Below are 22683 nucleotides of genomic sequence, written 5' to 3' on the forward strand. Positions count from 1 at the left end.
TAGAAAAGGAGCACCGTACAAAAGTGATGGTAGTAAGTAGGTAGTGGCAAGTGTTTGTCTTGTAGAAGGAGAGAGAAAGTGGGAGTTTTTGTACAACATGCCAAGTTTCTAATGTGTTTTCTTAATATTTAGCTGAATGAGTACCGAATTTTAGGTGTTCATCAATAGTAACCCCAAGAAGTTTAGCAGAGGGAGCAATTGCTATGGAGGAGTTGGCATGACTGATAATTTTGAAAGAGTTTTTGTTGAGAGAGATGGATCTTAGATTTGCTGGCATTTAGAGAGAGGTGGTTTTGAAGCATCCAGTTCTCAGTAGTTGAGAAGGCGTTTTGAGTTTTTGTTTGGAGCTCTGGGAGGTTAGAAGCAGAGCAGACTACAGTTGAGTCGTCTGCGTATTGTGCTGTCTTAGTGTTTGGAATGGCTGCATGGAAGTCATTAATGAATATATTAAAGAGCATTGGACCAGGTATGTATCCTTGGGTACCCCGGGTTGGGGTGGGAAGGAAGGCTGAAGTGCCAGTTTGCCACTTCACTGCCTGAGCTGTGTCAGAGAGATAGCTACTGAACCAGGTTAGGGTAGTTTGAGAGAGGTTAAGGTTAGAAAGGTGTTTCAGGAGGTGGGAATGGGAGACCATGCCAAATGCCTTGGAGAGATCAAGGAGGACTGTGGATACAATTTCTCCAGAGTCACGGGGTTGGTTTACTATGTCTAGGTAAGAGAGAAGAGCGGTTATTGTACTGTGGCCAAGACAGAAACCATGTTGTGTAGGGGTGAACAGTTGATTATTGGTAAGGAAAGGCATGAGCTGGAGGTGGATGCATTTTTCAAGAATTTTTGAGATTGGAGAGAGAATGGCTATAGGTCGGAAGTTTGGCATGTTGTTATTTTTGCCACCTTTGTGGAGGGGTAGGATAAAGGCAGAATGGCATAGTTTGGGAACATAAGATTCCTGTATGGATCTATTAATGAGAATGCTGATATGGATTGCAATACCACCAGCTGCTAGTTTTAGGAATAGTGAGGGGATATTGTTGGGGGCGTTGGAGCATGGCTTAAGTTTGGAGATCATTTTTTTTATGTATGAGGTGGAGATGGGTTTGAGTTTAAATGTAGGAGGATTGCCAAGGTTGGAAGGTTTGGTAGAGGTTAGAGAAGAGGGTTTGAGGGGAGGGGAGGCGTCGGGATTTTGAAAGGTCTTGGTGAGTTGTGATATAGAGTTGGCAAAGAAGGAAATGAATAGAGTGGCTATTTCTGGGTCAGTTTTGCTGGTGTCAGGGCAAGGATTTAGTTTGGTCCCTGGGTTTAGAAGAGAGTTGATGGAGTTCCAGAATTGCATAGCCGGCCTTAGGCATAGGCCAACTAGGCGGCTGCCTAGGGCACCGCTCTAGTAGGGGTGCTTTTCCAGTATTTATTTAGTGTAGGTAGACTAGGATGGGGACACCGGGTGGTGGAGTGAGGGGTGCCGTGGAGCCCTTTTGTCTAGGGCACCAGTTGACCTAAGGCCACTCCTGCAGAATTGTTTAGGGTTTTTGGAATAATTAGCCTGGAGTTTAGTATAGTAGGATTTTTTTTATCTTTTATAATCTGTTTTTTGGCTAGGTTGCAGAGTTGCTTATATTTCAGAAGGGTGTCAGGGTGTTTATTGTGGTGGTAAATTTTCCAGGTTTTTTCTCTTTGTTGCATAAGTGTTTTAGTATCTTTAGTTAGCCATGGGGCAGAGTTGGGTTTTATACATTTTGTTCTTGGTGGAGCTTGGGAGTTCAGGATATTATATGTGTGTTTATATATATATATATATATATATATATATATATATATATATATATATATATATATATATTATATATATGTGTGTGTGTGTGTGTGTATGTATGTATGTATGTATGTATATGTGTATATATATATATATATATATATATATATGTATATATATATATATATATATATATGTATATGTTTACTATGGTAAGGTTGAAGTCTGTTCGATTGAACCCACTTCAATTGAAGTCCGGAGGCTGACAGTGTCGAAGTACGAATCTCGCCCCATCTCAATGGGTTCCTATCAGTTCGAAACTTCAGCAGTTTGAACACCATATGTTCGAACTGTGAAGTTCGAAAACTGATTATCGTGAAGCCGTGAAACGCAAAATTCTTTCCCAGGGAAAGAATTTGGTGGGCTGTTTCCTGTGGTTTCGCGATTTTCAGCACTGTGGTGGAAAGTTACGGGTCAGATTCAGGTGAGTGTGCGATTGTGTGGACATTAGGGCATGGGTTAGGTGAGTTAGGGTTAGGGTGCGGGTGAGGTGGGTGTGTGATGGTGACAGATTTAGGGTTAGGGCGCTGGTCAGGTGTGTGCGATAGTGACGGACCTTAGGATTAGGGTTTGGGTTAAGGTAAGTGGATAGATAGTAGTGTATGTACAGTTTAGTGTAGGGTTAGATGTAGGATTTTAAGTGTATGCGTGTGGATTGCTTTTTTTTTTGTGGTGCTTTTGTGGTATTTGTGTGTTTCTTGGAACAGCTATTTTTTTCCCCTGGGAAAAAAATCGCTGTTCTAAGACTTCAATGGTTTTGCACTTTGAGGTTAGAAGTTCGAACATATAGTGTTAGAACTTCTGCCGTCTCGACGAAGTGATAACCCATCTCAAACCATATTAAATCCCATTCCAAGGTGAAGTCGAGTCATATTTCGACAATGTCTGGATTCGACACTGTCACTTTCGAGGACTAGGTTGATGATCCCATCATTTTATGTGATCTCATAAACCTGTGTGTGAGTGCGTGTGTATATGTGTGTCTATATCTATATATATATATATATATATATATATATATATATATATATAGATAGATATATATATAATATATGTTTGTAGCAGGCAGTGTTGGGGATTCGGTCTCTGTAGGTGGTGCTGCTTGCTGCTGTCTTGCCAAAACACTTTTTAGATATTGCTGAGTATGTGCTCAGTTATGTATGCTGCTGTTTTTGACCTACTTTCTGGTTGACCTTGGTGAGTATGCTATCAAGGAAATGCAACCCGACCCATATATTACTTTGAGGTGGAGTTTTCTTTAACTCTAACCTCAATGTATCTGCTTCTTTCATATATTTATTATGTGAAGTCTCTAGTGTTAGTAACATACCAGTGATGTCTGGGAATTGATGGGTTGAGAGAAGAACATTATCTTGAGATAAAATTCTTCTGCTCAAAAATCGGTATTATATTGTCCTTTATGTCTGCTGTACAAAACTTGTACTAATGTTTTATTTGTAACCCTTAGCTTTATTTTTTCATTATAATTTTCTTTAATTTAACTTTTTTTAAAGAAATCAAAATTATACCCATTAATACCAACATTATGAATTTTATTTTATCCTGGTTGTCTGAGCCCTCAAGCCATTATTGTAGATTGTCCCCTTGAAAGATTATCATTAATGTATACCTGCCAGTGATGATCACTATTACTGGGCCAAAAATACTTAACTGATTGTTTTCTTTTCCTTTACAGAAATTTTAGCAATCAAACTAATAAATGAGGCACTGGAACAGAAGGACCCTGAAAAAATTCTTACTGCCTTGTTATTACCTTCTGCTGGTCTGACTGATGTGGAGCTCATTGTCGCAAAGCATTACCAAGATGCCTTGATGAATTTAAAGAGGCAGAAAGCAGAGGTATGAATTAAAAGTAAATGGATGGTTGTATTGCCAAATTATTTTCTTCCTGTGCAGTCATTACTTTGATTTGTAACTTAAGTGAAGGTTTGTAAACATGATACTTAATTGCAGATTAAAGAGTTGCATGTAAAATGTTTAACATTCCAGTTAGTCACAACACTCTAAAAAGTTATATACAGTTTTATCAGCAAACAGCTGGTTTTAAGTGAACATATACATTTCCATATATGTGAGATACAGTTCTTTTGAAAGAGAAGCGATTAGCAGTTTTAGTAAAAAGCCATTCAAAGATATCTCAGTCATCATCAGCAAGGATATAGGAATAAAGTGAACAGCTACAAAAGTTTATTTATTTATTTTACATTTGTTGACTGGTCTAGTCTAACTGGATACATGTCCATTTTCACTAGAGGTCTGGGACCTCCCTAAGTTGAGTAAAATACTTCAGTATTCCTTCAGAGTAACAGAGTACAGATCACAGTAGTGCTCTTGACAGGTTGTATACATAACAAATTTTGAACAGTCATCAGAAATACATTTCCATTACTCAAGTACTAGGGCTTTTGAGGTCAACAATTGATATGCCACCAAGCTCGTCTTTCAGACTTGTCTTTGACTTTCTGGTAAGTAAAATATAATGGCAGACATCAGAGGGATGTATACCCCCCTGGTAAAACAGCAACATTCTGCATTCTGGCAAGGACAAGCTGTTTGAGCATTCCCATGTCATAAGAAAATTTGCATCACCAAATCTTACTAATTCCAATTATTTTTTAAAGTACCATAATGGAGACTGTTACTTCAAGTAAACTGTTTCATATTCTGTATGTCTCTAAGCACTCCAGGATTCAAGCATCCCTTCTCAGTTTTTTTCTGTGTAAATGGGTCATTAAGGAAATGCTGTTGTTTGTCTGTGGTAGGCTGAAATATAGAATCAGAATTATGCATTAAATAACTTCAGTAGAAATCAAGAGAGGAACCAATATGCAGTGCATGTATAGGCAAACTTCCTATCTTTATGGTATGTAGGGCAGGGACATTAAGATGAAGGCTTTTCAGCTGTAAATATTGCCACCATCTCACCTACCCTAGTCAAATTCCTACATTCTCCAGATGAGAAACGAAAATGCTCCTGGCTTCTGCACATATCAGACCAGAATAAAAATCAGTGCTTCAACCAGGCAGGCGAAAAACTGAGCCCCCCCCACCACCACCACTAAACATAACACATTTCTTGAGTCTGACTAACCCATACTCATAAAATTCACATCTGAGGGCCTTTTCAGCCACACCCATAACTTTCTTTCTTGCCTTCTGTGAGTCCCTTAGCTGCCTACTGTCTGAAGCCAAGAAGACAAAAGGATTTGTTGCCCTACTCTCTAGTGGTGCCCATATAGAATGAGGAGATGCTTTTGCCTGAAAAAAAAATTAACTGAGGTTATCCTTCCACGATGGACCAGTTTCTGGAGCCAGTCTCCCTAAATATGAACTTCAAGTGTGTGGAGATCGTGAATCTTAGTCAAACATCAGCGTTTATCTTTGGAACTCCATTATCCCATCTCAGGTTTGGGATACCTCATGCAAATAAATATCTTGGAAAAAAATATCTTTTTCACACCTGAAAAAAGATCTAGCGACTTCCATTTTTACTGGTATTTTCCCTAGTTCTGATCCAAATGGTGCAAAGTTCAGTCTTATTGTCTCTCCAGTTTTCCACCATACCACTCCATTTAGCTCCTAACTCCTGTACATAGTCTCTCTAACATTATAACATTGGCATATTTAAGGGAAACTGTCTATTTTTATTAAGATGTAACTCTGCAACATTCCCAAAGTAGTCCAAAGTCTCCAGGAGCTTTAGCAGTGCTTTCTTAGGACTGTTATGCCATAAGGAGCAGTCACCCACAAACCATGCATCTAATACTGTTTTCTTAACAATCAAAATAATCCTCTAGTCCTGGTGTTTGTTGTGATAAAAAAAAAAAAATCACAAACCCTTGTTGCTGGAAAAAATAAGAATAAGGGAGGGAGATTAACTACGATGGTGGGGGGGCCCAGGTTATTTATTTTATTTTTATTTTTTATTTTACATTTGTTGACCGGGAGGATCCGACTGGATGCATGTCCATTTTCAGCGGAGGCCAAGCTCCAAGCACATGTTACAGAACATTTGACTGACAATGAAACAAATTATACATTCAAAATAAGAGCATTCTAACTTATTCTTTATAATTTATTTTAATGTAAGAGGTTAGTAAGGAGAATAGAATAATTATGAATTATAGACAGTTGTGACAGTCTAGAATGGACTATCCCGGTTTAGGCAGTGGCAGCATTGAGCCCAGATGAGTTTTTAGCTTAGTTTTAAATTGACTTAAAGTAGTGATGGATATAATATCATGGGGAAGTTTGTTCCAAATTTTACCTGCAGCGTTGGTGAGGAGGAAGTCTCCAGCAGAGTTATTAGTTTTGTGAGTTTGGATTAGGAGATGGTTGGATGATCTCAATGGGGGATTATTACAAAGGAAGTAATGCTTTGAGGAAGGAGCATATTCAGGGTTATAAATGATTTTGTGAGTAAGGACTAGAAGGTTGAAAGTAATTAGGTTAGGAAGCTCAGACCAGTTGAGTTTTGCTAAATTGAACAATGATGGGTCCTATATGGGACCCAGTTACAAACCTTGCAATATGATTGTAGCATTTTGAGAGTTTGTTCATGACAGTTTTACTTATGTTATGAAGTAAGGGGACAGTACAGGAGTGATGAGAGAAGGTGAGTCTGGGCAATGGCCATTTTAGCTTGGGGGTAAGGAAGCTTTTTATTTTATATAGAGAGCCTAGTTTCTTGTTAATGGTCTTAATCATTTGGTTTACGTGTATATCAAATTTTAGTTTGTTGTCTATGGTTACCCCTAGTAGTTTTGTCGAGAGGTCCGGAGAAATTATGGTCCCATCCTTTGCTTGGATAGAAAAATTAATGGGGTAGGATTTTTTTGTTGGTAGAAACAACAACATTTTAGTTTTTTTTGGATTGAGAATCAGGCGACGACTGGAGAGCCAGTTTTCTATTTTACTGAAAGTAGACTGGGAATGCCATCAGTTTGTGAGTTAAATTGCTAATGGCGTATGATAGAAAAGCCTAAAAAAAACAAATAACCTTGTAATCTTGTAGTAGCCTAAAGCTTTTACAAGTGCACCAACTGCACACTTGTGTCTCTCCCTTTTGTAAAGTCTTGCTGGGTTTGCTTCACAACCTTAAGGGCCTATCTTTTTCAAGGCATCCTGCGAGTACTCTGGCCAAGATATAAGTATCAGATTGCAGCAGAGAACTCAGCCTGAAAATTGTCTGTCTATGAAATATTTTTTAAATCAGACAAAATCATTTTTTTCTTTAATCCCTCTTGATCTTCATTCTTTCCCCCAATAATGCAGCTGTTTTAAAAAATAATTCCATAGTATTCTATTATCTGAAAGGGCACGACAGTATCTCCCACTCTAATTCTTTAAAGCTACAACTGCCTTTTGGTTTCTTCTGTTTTTTTGTTTCTGAGCTAAACATTAGAAGATCATAAATATCTGGTCCAGAAAAACTGCTGAAGTTGCTGTCATTTAGCTGACACTTTCCTGATGGGTGATTTCTCCCTTTTATTTAAGGCCCACTGTAGTGGATATGCTGCTTTATTATGTATCCACACTGTAACAAGTCTTACAATTTCTAATCTGCCTCTCCGTCTGAGCAGTGTTATGGAATGAGTTCACAACAGCTCGCAATGCCAGTCACATTACTTTCTTTTTTGTCCTTCTTAAACAGTTTCACTCACTATCCTAAACTTGTCGTTTCATCAGTATACATGGAAATGTTTGGCTCAGTTTTCCAACTTGGTTTAATATACTTCCTCTAAAACCACCTCTGTCTAAAATTGCCATACAGTGATCAGACTGGGATCACCAGACTCTGATAACTTAATATTGTTGAAATAAACAGCAGCAATAAAATGTTTCTTACTAGCAGTAATTACCATGGCAGTAGTACACATGACACCTACTGTAAGGGTTTCACAGCAGCCATGGAGCTGACAAACATACCTTTTCTGTAATTCAGTTAACTGAGGAACAAAATGCTGTTTTCCCCACTGGTATTCTAGCCAAAAGAAGGCCTTGTATTGACATCCCCATTACAATAACCAAGAGTTTCTATTTCCCATTTTATTCAACATATTGTAGTAAAACCAAAACATCCGACTGGCATGGCCCTAAGAGATTTCAGATAAGATATGCACCCCCTTCTGTTTTCACTTTAGTGATGCACACTTGCATAAGATATGTACCCCCTTCTGTTTTCACTTTAGTGATGCACACTTGCATAAGATATGTACCCCCTTCTGTTTTCACTTTAGTGATTCACACTTGCATAAGATATGTACCCCCTTCTGTTTTCACTTTAGTGATGCACACTTGCATAAGATATGTACTCCCTTCTGTTTTCACTTTAGTGATGCACACTTACATTTAATTCTTGCACCCTAGAGCAGTATGGAATAACTAAATGGCTCCTTCTCTTTGCAGTGCAAATCACAGAAAATAAATATAACCCATCTCCTTCAACGCTTAAATACTTTGCCAACTGTTGTTTTTTTTTTTGGAGTGCAATGCATTCCCCATTGCGAAAACATATCAAGTATAGGTCTTTGATAATTGCTGCATTTTAACCATTTAACTTATATAAACCAAACTTAACAGTACACACAGTGAAAGCATCCACATGTTTTCATCATGCAGCAAGATTATTCCACAGTTGCAACAATTTTATGCAGTGCCTCAAGAAACATCCTTAAAAAAAAACTCCCTCTCAAATTCTTCTGTCACTTTGATATAAAGCTTAGTCCACAGTTTCTCTACTCAGAGATTAAGGAAAGGAAATATCACCAGACGAGATCTGTGTAACCTCTTCAGACTGGTGTAAGAATCGGACATAATTAATTAAAAAATGCATTGTTTGAAATGAGAAATTATAACATTAGAAAATATAACCACTTATTATTTGTTTACTGACTGTTGATTGTTCCATCCTTTCATCCCCATCAAGAACTGTGAGAAGGGATGGCCTTCAGCAAGCATCAAAAATCTCACCTTCAGCATCTCCAGAAAGTAAGCCTAAGGAAGCATGAAGAGAACAAAGTGCATACATGGAAGCTGCAAGCTCGCATGCAAGTTTTCCTGGAGAAAAATAATACTGTCCTTCTACAGTCTATATTAGACTTTCTTCACATCTATGCACTAACCAGGACTTACTGACATTCATCCTATCATAGTGTCCCCATTTATCACTTCCTAGGGCAACCACAAACCTCTCATCGTAAAGAAAAGGGCAAACAAAAATTCTCTTTAAATTGTCAATCCAACTTTGGGAGAAAGCTGGGCTCATTTATTTCAAAATTATGAAGTGGCGCAAGCATACACACACGCATGCGCGCACACACATATATATATATATATATATAAAGGTTGAAAGGACTATATTAAAAGCTTACCTTTTGCACTTGTCTTCCATTTATCATTGCCCTGTGTTAACGTATTAAACTACCCCCTGCACTCAGTTACTGAGATTTGCCACTGCTTTATTAAAGCTTACTTTTCCATTTTTGGTCTCCAGACATAATTCTTTTAGAGTCTGGAATAGAGAAATCCTCTTACTTTCCATCTTAATCAACTCTTCTAGGTCAGCCAGTGGAAGAAATCTTTTCTGGGTGCCAAAGTGAACAAAAGATTTTGTCTGGCTTTCTGGAGATAAAGGGTCATCTAGGACTGTTTCCCTTCTGGTGACATAATAGGAGAGGCAGCGAAAAAAAATGCCCCTTTCTTTGGTCTTTCTCCAAGCATCTAGACAATAAAAAGCTTGTAGCAGTCCTTACTGACAACTTAAATTTGACTAAGACATTAACTTTGTTGTCTCCAAAACTTATCAAAATCTAGGCAGACCCTACACAATTAGGCCAATTTCGACTCAAATTATTAATCCTATCTGTTCAGTCTCACTCTACACAACCTACTATATGGTGCCCTTGTATTAACTAATATCTGCATGGAGTCAAAAAATTTAATTGAAAAATGCTACAGCAGAACACCGAAGTTTGCCACTAATCTTCCCAGCAGGGTACTAAACTGCATCCAGCAATTACAATGACTAGAACTAAGTAACACCCTGAACTTATACCCTTTTGAAAACTGTGCACAGTGTACCTAACAAATGTTCAACTATCGGAAAGATAACACAGGATATTCCTAAATGAAAGATTAGGTCCCAACAATTAAAACATCAAATCTACTAATCACTTCAACTCCTTTTATTCTATGTACGTCACTAAGCTCTCAACCTCCCTTCCACCAGAACTTAACTGTAAATAACTCAAACAGTTTCCTTTTTTTTTTTTACTGGCCTGTGCCTAGTCAGACCATCTCTGTAAGCAGATGCAATAAATAATGAGAGAACTTATTTTGCAGAGGATTCCAACTGCTCTGTACGTTGAGGCTTCTTGAATAACCCAGCATTGTCACAGTGTCCAGATGCATTTCTGCCTCAGGATGGCCATTGTTACCATCAACTGTCTTTTTCCCTGATTTTTGCATGAGTTTGGGGTGTCACATTAATAGTAGTCATCTCTCAGTGCCATTCTTCTGTCCATAAATGCTTGACTGTCTTAGGACTTCTGTCAAGCAACCTATCCATTTCATGGGTGGACATCCTTGTCTCAAATTTTTTGCTTCCTGTCTCATCCAAATTCGTTTTACTAAATCTTCATCTGCTTTTATGCACATGTGGCTGAACCACTGTAAGCTGCTGTGCTTGACCTTTTTTGCAGTCAGAATTACTTTGGCTTCAGCTCTGATGATGTCATTTCTTCTAGTATCCATAGTGTGCATCCTTCTACTAATCTCCAGCAGTTCATTTCCATCACCTCAAGCTTCATCAGCTGCTTTGCTTTTTCTGCCCATGTTTCTGGACCACACAGAAGCACTGGTCACAGCTGCTTTGGCATTGTTGTGTCACACACTACCCCTGACACTTTGAGCACCGAACTTCTGGTTCTGGTTTTGGCACTGACCTCCTTATTCCTCTACCACATCTTCCATATAATTAAAGCTTTTAACCTGTTCTACTATGTCCCTTCTGTCTCAATTTTCAGCTTCCATTTACCCCATTTGCTACCATGACCACTAACTTATATGTACTCTTTCGTCTCTTGTGCCTTTACTTTTATATTCTACTCCCCATATATACTGAAATTCCTGTTCATTGTCCACTTCTAGTGTTATATCATCTGGCTACTGTATGTGTGTTTATCCGCCCCTCTGGTTTGCCAGTGTAGTCCATTGTTAGTATGAGCAGAAATAGATTCAGAGCCCTGATGCACACTCGTTCCCAATGGGAACCCCTCTGAGTTTGAACACTGTTTGTACTTGTGTTATTGAGTCTTTGTACACTGCCTGCAGTAATTCTACTAAGGTTTCCACGACTTTGAACTACTGTAGGACCCCACAAATCAGCTTTCTTGGGACATTGCCTTATACTTTTATGTCTAAGAATACACAGTTGGACTTCTTCACTACCTGCATCCCTGCAGGCATGTAGTTAGTTATACTTCTCACTCACTGGAATCTAAACTGCTTGTATTCTATCTTACTTTCTGTTCTTCTGTATATTTATCAGCCTCCTCCTCCAGCATCATGCATTGTGGCAGGAGTTTGATATCTCAGTATTTCCCATAGTTGTGAATATCTTAATTTTCTTCTTGTAAAATGGCAATAGAATGCTAATTCTGTAATTATCTGGGTATGCCTTTCTCTCCATGCTGTAATGAATGCTCTCAGGAGCCAGATCTCCCCAAAGGAATCACAGCTCCAGAAATTATACATTTAATGCTACGCTAATTCAACCTTTTAAAAAATTCCTGTTGGTCCTGACAGTTCAAACCTGAATATTAAGTATGTGAACAAATTTGATTTTGCTCTGGTTGTAATCTGATGGGCATGTTCCACATTCCAAAAAAAAAAAAAATGAATAAAACCACAAGCAGGAAGAAAGTCACAAACCACAGGATGCAAGCAATAAGAGCCAAAGAATCCACACTAAAAGAGGATTTCCAGCCAAAAAATGAAGTAGCAAGTACGCCAGTAACTCCAACAATTACTTCTAGTTTATTGCAACAGAAGGAATTGTAGATAAGCGCTTTCGTCCCAAATAATAACAGGAACTTCATCAGATACAAACTACAGAAATGCATTCTTTTAACCACTTTTTAGCATGATGTCATTTCCTGATCTAGTCAAATGCATTCAATTAAGGCTTAAAGCAACACAGGAATAAAAAGGAAAAAGACAAAAGAAAAAAGACAAAAGACAAATGCAGCAATAATACATAAAATTAAATTAATTATTGTAGCCACAGATGTAACCATCCCAAAATAAAACTAGACTAGAATAAGTTGTAGAATACTGTTATGTAACAATTTAAATATCTAAAGTGTATAAAACCGCTATATAAATTACACATAAAAACTATCCTAAATGGATATAAAATGGATACAAAATAGCCCAAAAAATACATAATGAGCTTGTGGGTTCAACCCAGTAGCAAAACAATAACTCCCAACCATCATGATACATATAAAATTGAACAAAAATATGTGAAATAAAATTAAAATTGTTAAAATAAAAATTCATCTGTTCAGTGTTTAAGTTTTAATAAATAACTAATGGACAGGCTGTCTTTCAAACCTGGCCAATGTAGAGCATCTAGTCGTAACTGCCAGGTTAGATTGGCCTTCTCAAGAAGATAGGGACATGCTTTTATATTTTTCTTGTACCTCTAAGACCAATTTAAATTTATGATTATGAAAATCGCTAATGTGCTTGGCAAGAGTGTTGACTTCACTCTGATCCCTAATGTCTCTCAAATGTTTGCTAATCCTAATCTTAAGTTTACGTTCGGTTTTACCAACGTAAAAACATGGACAGTTTGAACAAATAGCGCAGTAGACTACCCGCTCTGTAACACAACTGCATCTACCTGGGATCTTAACCATGACATTATTAATTCTGCACAGTTTCCAAAATGTGTGAACAAAATTCACAAGTTCTGCACTTAAACATATGTCCATATCTGGGATGTCTAGATATGTGTTCAAAAATGTCCTTTAAATTATGTCCCTTTTTAAATATGCACAAAGGTTTCTCACCCAAAATGTTAGATGTCCCTCTCATGACTAAGTAACTTCCAATTTTTATTGAGAATGTCCCTTATGTGTTGTGCATCACATGAAAAAGGTACAGAAAAGCTAGAGTTGTAGTTAGTAACTACTAGTTCTGTGGAATTACCATTATTCCCAACCGGAATATCATTAGTTTGATAGCTCAAATTCTGAGTGGAGTTGGGGATATTTGTTACTGTCACCATCTCTGAAGTGAGTGGCGTAGTATTTGAAGGCCTCAAATTAGATGTACCCAGAATTGGCAAAACATGGCCCGGTATTCTTTTAGGTCTCACTTCAGACATAATATTGGTAATTAACTGTAAGGGGTACCTTCTCTTAAGAAACATTTCTTTTAAATTGTGGCACTCATTAATAAAGGCTGACCGTACAGTAATCATACATGCTGCTCGTACAAATTGTCCTTTTACCACAGCACATTTCTGTGTAAGGGGGTGACAGCTATCATAATGAAGGAAACTGTTGGAATATGTTTCCTTCCTAAATATTTCGGCCACAAATCTTTCTTCTACTATATCCTTTTTAATAACATATCTAGGTATGACATCTCTGTGTTGTTAAAGTTATGGGTAAACTTCAAAAAAGGGGTGGTCAAATTGATGTAATCCAAAAATTCAGAAAGTTGTTCTTTGGGGCCTTCCCATAAATTAAAGATATTGTCGAAATATCTCATGTAAGTGTGACAGAAAAAAGTAGATGTCCTCAAAAATCTCTCCTCCCATTCAAGCATAACAATGTTTGCGTAGATCCCCCCACAAGCAGAACCCATCGCAACACCGTGCAATTGTAAATGGTATTCATTGTCAAACAAGATATAATTATTCCTAAGAACCATGTTCATAAACATTTATGCGCTCCTGTGCAACCCCCTTTGAATGGAGAAAATAACAAAACCATTCAACCCCTAATGTGTGTGTGATTACAGAGTATAAATCAACCACATCTATTGTAATAAATAGAAAATCTGGGTTGAAACTGATATTTATTTTACTGAGAAAATCCCACGAATCAATACATAAATGAGTTCCCTCATGTAAAAAATGCTTTAACTGAACCTTCAGAAATTTTGCAAGCGGGTGGATGACTGAACCCCTAGCATCCACAGTTGGGTGCATGGGGGGCACTTGAATGTTTTTATGGAGCTTCGGTAGTCCAAAGATGGTTGGTGTAATAGGAAATTCAACCAACAAGTAATGTAATTCATGAATAGTAATGGACCCCTCAATAAACAGGTCCTGAAGGAATCCATTAATTTTCCTGTATGAACCATTAAGTTCATTCAAAGAACTCTTGCAATAAGTTTCAGTGTTCAAAATAGTCTTCATTTTTGAAATATAATCATCAGTTTTCATAATAACAACCCCACCCCCTTATCTGGTTTCATTATTCTACTATCATGCATTTGTTTCAATCTTTCTAACTCATTTTCTTCGTCCCCAGTTTGTTTAATGGTAAAATTCTTACTTCTGGATTTATAGCATAAATTTCTTGTGTCTAATTCACAGTTTCTTTCAAAAGAAGCCAGGACAGGGTATGAGCTGGAAATTTTAAATGGTTCACATACATGTTCCACACCTTGAAACATTAAATTTAAATTTAATTTTGTAACATATAGTTTAAGATCTAACAAAGTGTTAACAATATTGACATGATGCCTGGGAATAGATGTAAAACCTTTAGTGAAAAGGTCACATGTCGTAACATTTAGTACTACATCAGAAATATACTCCTCTGCCCTAAGGGATAGCAATTAATCAGAGAGGACTGCAACAAGTTCTATTTTCAATGTCATCTTTAAGTTCCAATCTTTTATTTGACAACTTGTTCTTCTGTTATGAATGCACATAAATTAGGGCTTTCTGCTTTTTTTAATTTCTCCAAATATTTTGGGTTTCTATTACCATGACGGGAATGGACCCCGTCCCTAAGTCAAAGTATAATTAAATTTCATGAAATTAGTATTGTTTCAATCTTTGATGTCAGTTGGAACTGCTCTTCGCATCACCCGCAGTGTGCCCAGTAATGACTCCTCCTGCAAATTCGTATGGAGTTACATGTATTGGCAACGTATCTAAATATGATTGTAGATTCTCTTTTATAACACCTGTTGCTCCTACTACTATTGGAACTATCTGGGTATCTTTCTTCCACATTGCTGTCTTTTCTGCCTCAAATCCTGATATTTTATGACTTTGTCTCTACACAAGACACTGTATTCACTGGATGTGGTAATTTCACTGATCAATGCTACTTTTGTCTTCTTTTCATGGACCACTATATCCAGTTTTCTAGCATCTATCTTTTGAACTGTTGATAATGGATGATCCCATGTGATGTAGACTTCATCATTTTCTGTGATGCTTTGTGGCTCACATTTCCAGTGTTTTTCAGCCACTTCTGTACCATGTTTGCACAATCCCCAGTGTAACAGTCTTGCCACATTATTATGCCTTTCAGTATACAGTCCTTCTGACATTAGTATGTCGCAACCAGCAATGAGGTGTGCAACTGTTTCCAGTTCTATTTTACAGAACCTACGTTTGTCTGTTTCTCCCACCTGTTCAATGGACTTTGTAAGCCAACGTGTATGTAGTCCACTATCTTGTGCCACCAATATTAACCTTTCATCTCTTGGTTTGAATTTGCCTCTCCTTAACCATTCCTGTATTCATTCCTGATCAACATGAGGTTCTTCCAGCAGTTTTCTGTACTTGCAACTATATTTATGCATTTTCCACATTTCTTGCCTTCTCACCTGGTCCTTCACCTTGTATTTTTTTTTTTTTTTTTTTTTTTTTTGGCACATTCAGTTGCTACCTGATATTTATCTACTTGTGGTTTGATTTCCATTCCTGCTTGATGCCGATATGGTTCCGCTAGACTAATCAGGGAAGTCATCTTAGATTTATTCTCCTCATGTTTCAAAACTTTCACTATGTTTGGGTCTTGTGAAGTCAGCAGATATTTGTGGAGTCCCATGATTGCAGATCTATACATGTGTAATCAATTTCAAGGAGGCCTATCCCTCTTTCAGAATGGGGAATATATAATCTTGGTATGCACTGATTTTTATAGATCATTTGGTGAGCATGAAGCATCCTTCTTGTTTTCCTGTCTAATCTATCCAACTTGTTTTGGGACCAATAAATCATTCCAAAACTGTAAGTTAGGACAGGAAGAGCAAATTGGTTTATAGCTTGGATTTTGTTCTTATATGTCAACGCTGTTTTCAGGATTAATTTAAATCTTCTGAAGTACTCCTTACTAAGTTTTATTGACATTTGTTCATGTTTTATTGTTGACTCTTCATCAGTTCCCAAATATTTATACACTCCCTCTTGCTCAAGTTCTTTTATATCACATTCTTATCCAAAACTGATGTTTTATTGCTTCTGCAGTTTTCCTGCTTTAAAGGTTGCTTTTGCACATTTATCAAGACCAAATGACATGCATATATCATCTGAAAAAGTTTTGTCAACTTGCAGTTGTGCTTTCAGTTCCTCATCTGATGAGCTATACAGTTTCAAATCATCGAGCTGCTCCATGAGATGTCCTTCTTTTCATATGCTGCTGCATCCATAACACAAGGGAGTCTGCCTCTGATTGACTCATGTACATCCGGCCATTTTACAAAAGATAGATGCTACTTCAAGGGTGCTTGTGACGTCCCGCGTCTCTCTCTCTCTCTCTCTCTGCAGATGTAGGCCCATAAACAGAAGTCGGACACAAAACTGACATCAGCACGCACCTACCTCAGAACTTTTCTGCCGCCTGTGTGACTGCCAGCTCCGGTTGTCACTCCTTCAGAAAAAAGAACTCGCCTTGTCCGACTTCAGATAAATACCCATACAGTTTTTGATATTCCTTCTGCTACTGCTTTGGGGTTTCATGTCAGGTAGAAAGAGCAAGTGCACGTGTGGAGGCAGATTCCACATAAAGATTCGCATGAGCTCTGCCTGTTTTGTTTAGGCCAAGAACATGACCACACTGCTTGTAGTATTTGTCAGGAGTTTGTCCCCAAAACCCTCAGAAGTCGCCTAGCAGCCTTAAATCTTTACTTAGAAAACCAGTGACTCAAATGTCTGATTAATGCTATGGATCCGACGTTGGGTTCCTTGGATGAGCCGCCAGTCAAGGCCCAAAAATCGTGGCCTGAACCAACTGCTGTACCCTCTATTCTAACAGTACGTCTCGAGGCTGGTGAAGGCCCGGAGTCTGAGCTGGAATGCTTGGATCTTTCTTTTGCGGATACCCAGGAGGAGGCCATCAAAGAAACCACTGGCACTTTCCAGAGGGAATCGCAGACGTCTGAACTGGTCACCAGGAGGGAACCTAGGCTCATCATTTCCTAGGGCCTGTGTGGGGTCTCTCAAATTGTACTTGGCTAGGATATTTCCTCAGACATTGTGGAGTGCCGTCCGGCCCTCTGTCACTCCACTGCATCTCTGATAGCTCTGCGTTAGAGTTCCACAAAACGAAGAAACAAAACACCAAGCATCTTGCTCCTTTTCCGACGCCTGCACCCTCCCACCAGCTACCTGACTGACAGGCCTTTACTCAAGGCCTTCTAAACGCATCCCTTGCCTTACATCAGGCTCCTGCTCTGGTCCAGGCCTGTACTGCGTCTACCCCTAAGGGTAAACTTGTTTCTGACATCTCAGCTGAAGAAGAGTATTCTCCAGGAGAAGAATCACTCACAAACTGCCCAAATTGCTTCCCATGTGGGGTACTCTTCCCCAGAGGAGGAGTCCAATGGCACAGATTCCCCAGGGGAAGATATTACTTTCGAGGAAACTATTGCTCAAATGAAAGACTTTTTTTCATGTGAGACACTAGCCCGGTCACCGAGACATAAAAGAGGTATTATGACCTTTTACAAATGGAGTCTCCTAATCCCTTTGGTGTACCTCCAGTGCACCCAGCTTTCTTGGATTCCCATCCCCCTCCCCACATCCAAAAGCCAAGGTAGGTATTACAAAGTCCCTGAGGATGCAAACTTCCTTAACAAAGCTCCTCCTGCAGCCCCTTCCATCATTGCAGTGGCTGCAGACAAAACCTCCAAGTTATTGCCTTCCACCTCCCTCCTTCCCTCTGACAAGTAGAGCAGATTAATGCTAGGGAAAAAAGTCTATACATTCTCTACCTTAGCAGTGAGAGCCATTAACTACCAGACTCACATGGGCCAATACTCCCTGGCTGTGCTTTCTGATGTGGCTAAACAATTGGGGGAACTCCCTGACTCCCCAGCCAAGGCTAAAATCTCTACTCTCCTGAATTCCTGCTCTCAAGTAACTAAGCACTTTATCAAGTGCAGTTATGATACAATAGAGGCCTCATCTAGGGCTGCTGCCTTGGGGTCTGTCATCAGGAGTTATTCCTGGCTTAGGTTGCAGCCTCTCCCTGGTGACATTACGTCTAAACTCCTAGATGCTCCCTTGGACAACAAAGCATTATTTGGTTCAGCAGCTGCTGAACTTTTCAATGCCCTTCAAGAGAAAGGTAAGGAACTACAGGATCTGAGACACATTTTTGTCTCACCAGTTCCACACTGTCAAAGTAACTACCCTGCCAAAACCTCCTTGGTGAGAAGGCCTGCTAGACGAATGCCAACCAAAGGCAAAAATGATTCCAGGAAACAGTCCTCTAGGTCTGGTCCCTCTACTCCTGCTCCCAAACAGCCCTTTCAGGCTAAGCCTGGTAGCCTGTGACTACCAGGCATTGGATCCAGACAACGCTCTTTCCATTCATCAGGTTACCCAGGACTCTTGGGTCCTCTCTATAACAAAACAGGGGTACTTCATGACCTGGGAAACCAAACCTACTCCAAAAGGGATTCAACAACCTCCTCGAGACCAGCTGGCTTCCTTTCCTCCTGTTCTTCAGGAGATCCTCACATGAGGAAGAATACAAGAAGTTCCTCCTCATGCAAGAGGAAAGGGATTTTACTCCAGGATGTTCCTAGTTCCCAGGAAAGAAGGTCCCTAGAGACCAATCCTGGATTCATCCCATCTCAACACCTTCCTCCAGGTGCTCACCTTTTGGATGCTAACTCTTCCTACCCTCCTTCCCCTGATCCTCCCCCAGGCCTTCTTGGTACCCTTGGATATAAAGGATGCCTACTTACACATCCCAATCCACCCCCTCTTTAGGAAATTCCTCTGCTTCTCAATGGGTTCTGCACACTTTCAGTTCTGTGCTTTGCCATTTGGTCTCTCTGCGGCCCCAAGAGTGTTCACAAAGTGCCTAGCACCAGTCACGGCCTTTGCCAGAACAAGGGGAATCCAACTCTTCCCCTATCTAGATGATATCCTGATACAGGCCCTGTCAGTTCCAATAATCATACAACACCTAGACTTGCACTATTTCCCTCTTGAGAAGTCTGGGGTTCATTATAAATCTCAAAAAATCATCCCCGATACACTCACAGGATCATGTGTTCCTGGGGTGTAGGATCCTAACAGAAAAAAATGATCTTCCCCCAGAAATAATTTTCTCTCACTTCTTGTTTCAAGGGCTCCTGGGATTCATGGCTTCCACCATCCCCATGGTACCCTTGGCAAAGCTTCACATGAGGAAGCTCCAATGGTACTCGAACAGTCTGGAAACAACCTCTGCACCCCGTTGAAGTTCATTGTTTTCCATGCTTCCATGCCTTTCCAGTGAATTGAATTGGTGGATAGCCTAGATAAAGGCCAACCCAGGCCTGCCTTTCCAGTGAATTGAATTGGTGGATAGCCTAGATAAAGGCCAACCCAGGCCTGCCCCTACAATCCCTGCCCCCAAGCAGAACCTCTTAACAGATGCTTCAGACACAGGTTGGGAGCAACCTTAGGAGAATGGAGAGTGAGAAACTCCTGGACCCTCACTCAACAGAAAGAGCACAGTACTCAGTGAGGTGCTTTCGCAGCTCCTGATACCATCTACTTCTGATTCGTAGGCCTCTACTGAGACCCATTCGGAGTTCGGTATGCCATGAGATGCTTCAATTATGGAACCCGTGGATGTCTCTACCTTGGATGGGTCCGGAGCCGCTGTACAGGCACCGGCTTCTGAGGGTGTTTTCAGGCCTACAGATCTGTATATTAGACCAACGTCATCTTCAAAACTAACGCCAAAATCTCGACCTGTGCCTAAAAAAACGATGCCTAGGCCACATGTGCAGGCCCCTTTGCCTAAAAAAATAAATGATCAAAATGGCTGAAGATTTAATTACTCTGATCAGGGGTAGCCAACCCCCCCCCCCCTTCTAAGAGGCCTAGGTAAGATATTGACTATGAATCTTCTGAACAGGATTCTATTTCTTCTGACTCTTCTAATGAACAGGAATTGTCTATACCTACGTATGAGGACTCTGATGCAGAAGATTCCATTCCTTCTGCTTCTCCCCCTGAGGGTTTTTCTTTTGGGGAAATTTTACATACCTTAAGGGAACATTTCCACTGGGAAAGTCAGGATTTTTCTGAATCTAAAAAGAGACTTAGGGATTTTCTTCTTCTTCCTCAGAATAGGCCTTTGGTTATACCTCCTGTTCTAGACATTGTTGATGTTTTTTCAGAATCTAGTATGGCTCCTGATTCTCTGCCTCCGGCTCCTTGTAAGCCAGACAGATACTACAGGGTTCCTTACTCCCCCAAATTCCTTTTCAAAAATCCTGTTGCGGATCCTGAAACCATTTCTCAGGGTCCCAAGGGCATTAAGGCTTCTACTGCTAAAAATCCTACCCCTTCTGATAGAGATTCCAGGGCGTTGGATAGATGGGGTTAGAATGTTTACACTTCTGCACCCTTGGCAATCATGGCTTTAAACTGTCAATTTCATATGCTAAAATATCAGCAGCATATCATGGGACTGCTTAAACAGAAAATGATGTTGATTTCTGACTGTGTAGAAAATTGCATTCAGCTGAACAAGTTGGAAAACATACTTTGCAATGTGGTTTTGATTCTTTGGAGGCCTCTTGCAGAGCTGCTGTAACTGGGTCTATGCTAAGAAGGCATGCTTGGCTCAAAGAGCAAACTCTGCCTGATCATGTTCATAGGTAGATACTAGACTAGCTGCCTGAGGGCATTTTTAAGCCTAGCCAGAGTGTGTCGGCTTTCGCCGCCCCATTGATTAACTGAGCCTCTGTCAAGCAGAGCCAATGAAGTGATCCCAGGGGTGTATTTTCTGTTGCCCATCCACTCGTCAAGGCTTCTCTTGAAGAGTGTTAGTGGGGGGCTCTGCCTAATGTAGTTAGGAATTTTGTTCCAAAGCATGGGGAGTCTCTGTGACAGGAATCTATCCCTCCAACATGTTCTATTTATTGTTGTGGCGAGGTTTAGCTCACTAGAGCGTGTGGCTCGCAGTGACTTGGATTTCTTTAGGTGGAGCATGTCCATCAATTCTGAGTTGGACATGACTTTGTAAGTCAGGCAGAGATCACCTTTGAGTAAGTGATATGCCACTGAGTACAGCTTGAGTTTTTTCAGTCGGGCTGCATATAACATATGTTTGAGGCCAGTAATCCTCTTGGTGAGGTGCTTTTGCGGTCTTTCCAGCTGTTGGAAGTGTCTTGTGAGGTACATCTCAAATGGGGCATTGTACTCTATGATGAGTCTGATGAGTGACGAGTAGAGGGGCACTATAACCTTTTTATTTCTAGATGCGAACCCCTTAGTAATTAGATGGGCCACATAGAAGGATTTCCTAACTACTTTGGAAATATGATTGTCAAAAGAGAGACTACGATCTACCTGGGTCCCCAGATCTCTTATTACCCCTTCTGTATTAAGGGGGCTGCCGCCTATGTGGTAATTCGTGGGTGTTTTGTTTTTCCCAAACGAGATGACTATGCATTTTTTGGCATTTAGCTTGAGGCCATGACTTTGACACCGTGTCTGTCTCAGTAAGGCCTTTTTGAAGGATGTCCGTGTCAGCCGGAGAGTCAATTATGGCTCCCAGTTTGCAGTCATCGGCGAACTTGGTTAGCCATAGTCCTCCTGTGTCTACCTGTACTTCAAAATTGTTGGATGCTCCTTTACAACAGGACCGTCTCTTTGGTAATAAGGCTGAAGAAGTTCTAAAAAAGATGGAAGATAAAGCTAAATCTATGCAAACTGCGAAAGATTTCTTACAAGTGCAACCTCCAAGATTTAATAGGCACTGGCCTACTAAGAACTGGTCCTTTCCAGTTCCTTCGAGAGCCACTCAAGTCAAACCCAGACATTCCAAAGGCACCAGGTTTCAGTCCCAAGGGACTTTCAGAACAAAACAATGGGGTGCCTCCTCTTCCAAATCTGGAAACAACAAGACATCTCCCTGTGGTAAGCAGTCTCATTGACATCCCTTTACACTTACCAAGCACTTACCTTTTAGCCGCCCCTTTGGGGGGAAAACTGGCTTTTCATGCATAAAAATGGCAATTTATAACCCAGGACAAATGGGTTTTAAATATAGTATCCCAGGGAAACAGATTTCATTATCACGTTGCCAATTCCAAACGGATGGCCAGACCTGCCCCCAAATCAGTGGGCAGAGGCCCAGAAAAAAGTACTTTCCCTCATGAGCATGGGGGCTATTCAACTAGTACCAGAAGAGGAAAAGGGACAAGGTTTCTATTCCAGACTTTTCCTGGTACCCAGAAAAGGCAAATCTTGGCATCCAATTCTGGACTTATCTACTCTAAACACCTTTCTGGACATCCCAAAATTCAAGATGCCGACTCTTTACCAGTTACTTCCTATGCTAGGCAAAGATGC

General features: G+C 39.9%; 1 protein-coding gene across 1 annotated transcript in view; it reads left to right on the forward strand.

The window, feature by feature from the left end:
* IQGAP3 (IQ motif containing GTPase activating protein 3) overlaps positions 1–22683 on the forward strand; it is a 2364408-nt gene that overhangs the window by 442678 nt on the left and 1899047 nt on the right. The window contains exon 15 of the mRNA XM_044079778.1: positions 3511–3674. Within this exon, the coding sequence (XP_043935713.1) occupies positions 3511–3674 (164 nt within the window). The remainder of the gene's footprint in view (positions 1–3510; positions 3675–22683) is intronic.

Source organism: Protopterus annectens, chromosome 8.part0, assembly GCF_019279795.1.
Source record: "Protopterus annectens isolate FY-2018-M chromosome 8.part0, PAN1.0, whole genome shotgun sequence".
Classification (NCBI taxonomy): Eukaryota; Metazoa; Chordata; order Ceratodontiformes; family Protopteridae; genus Protopterus; species Protopterus annectens.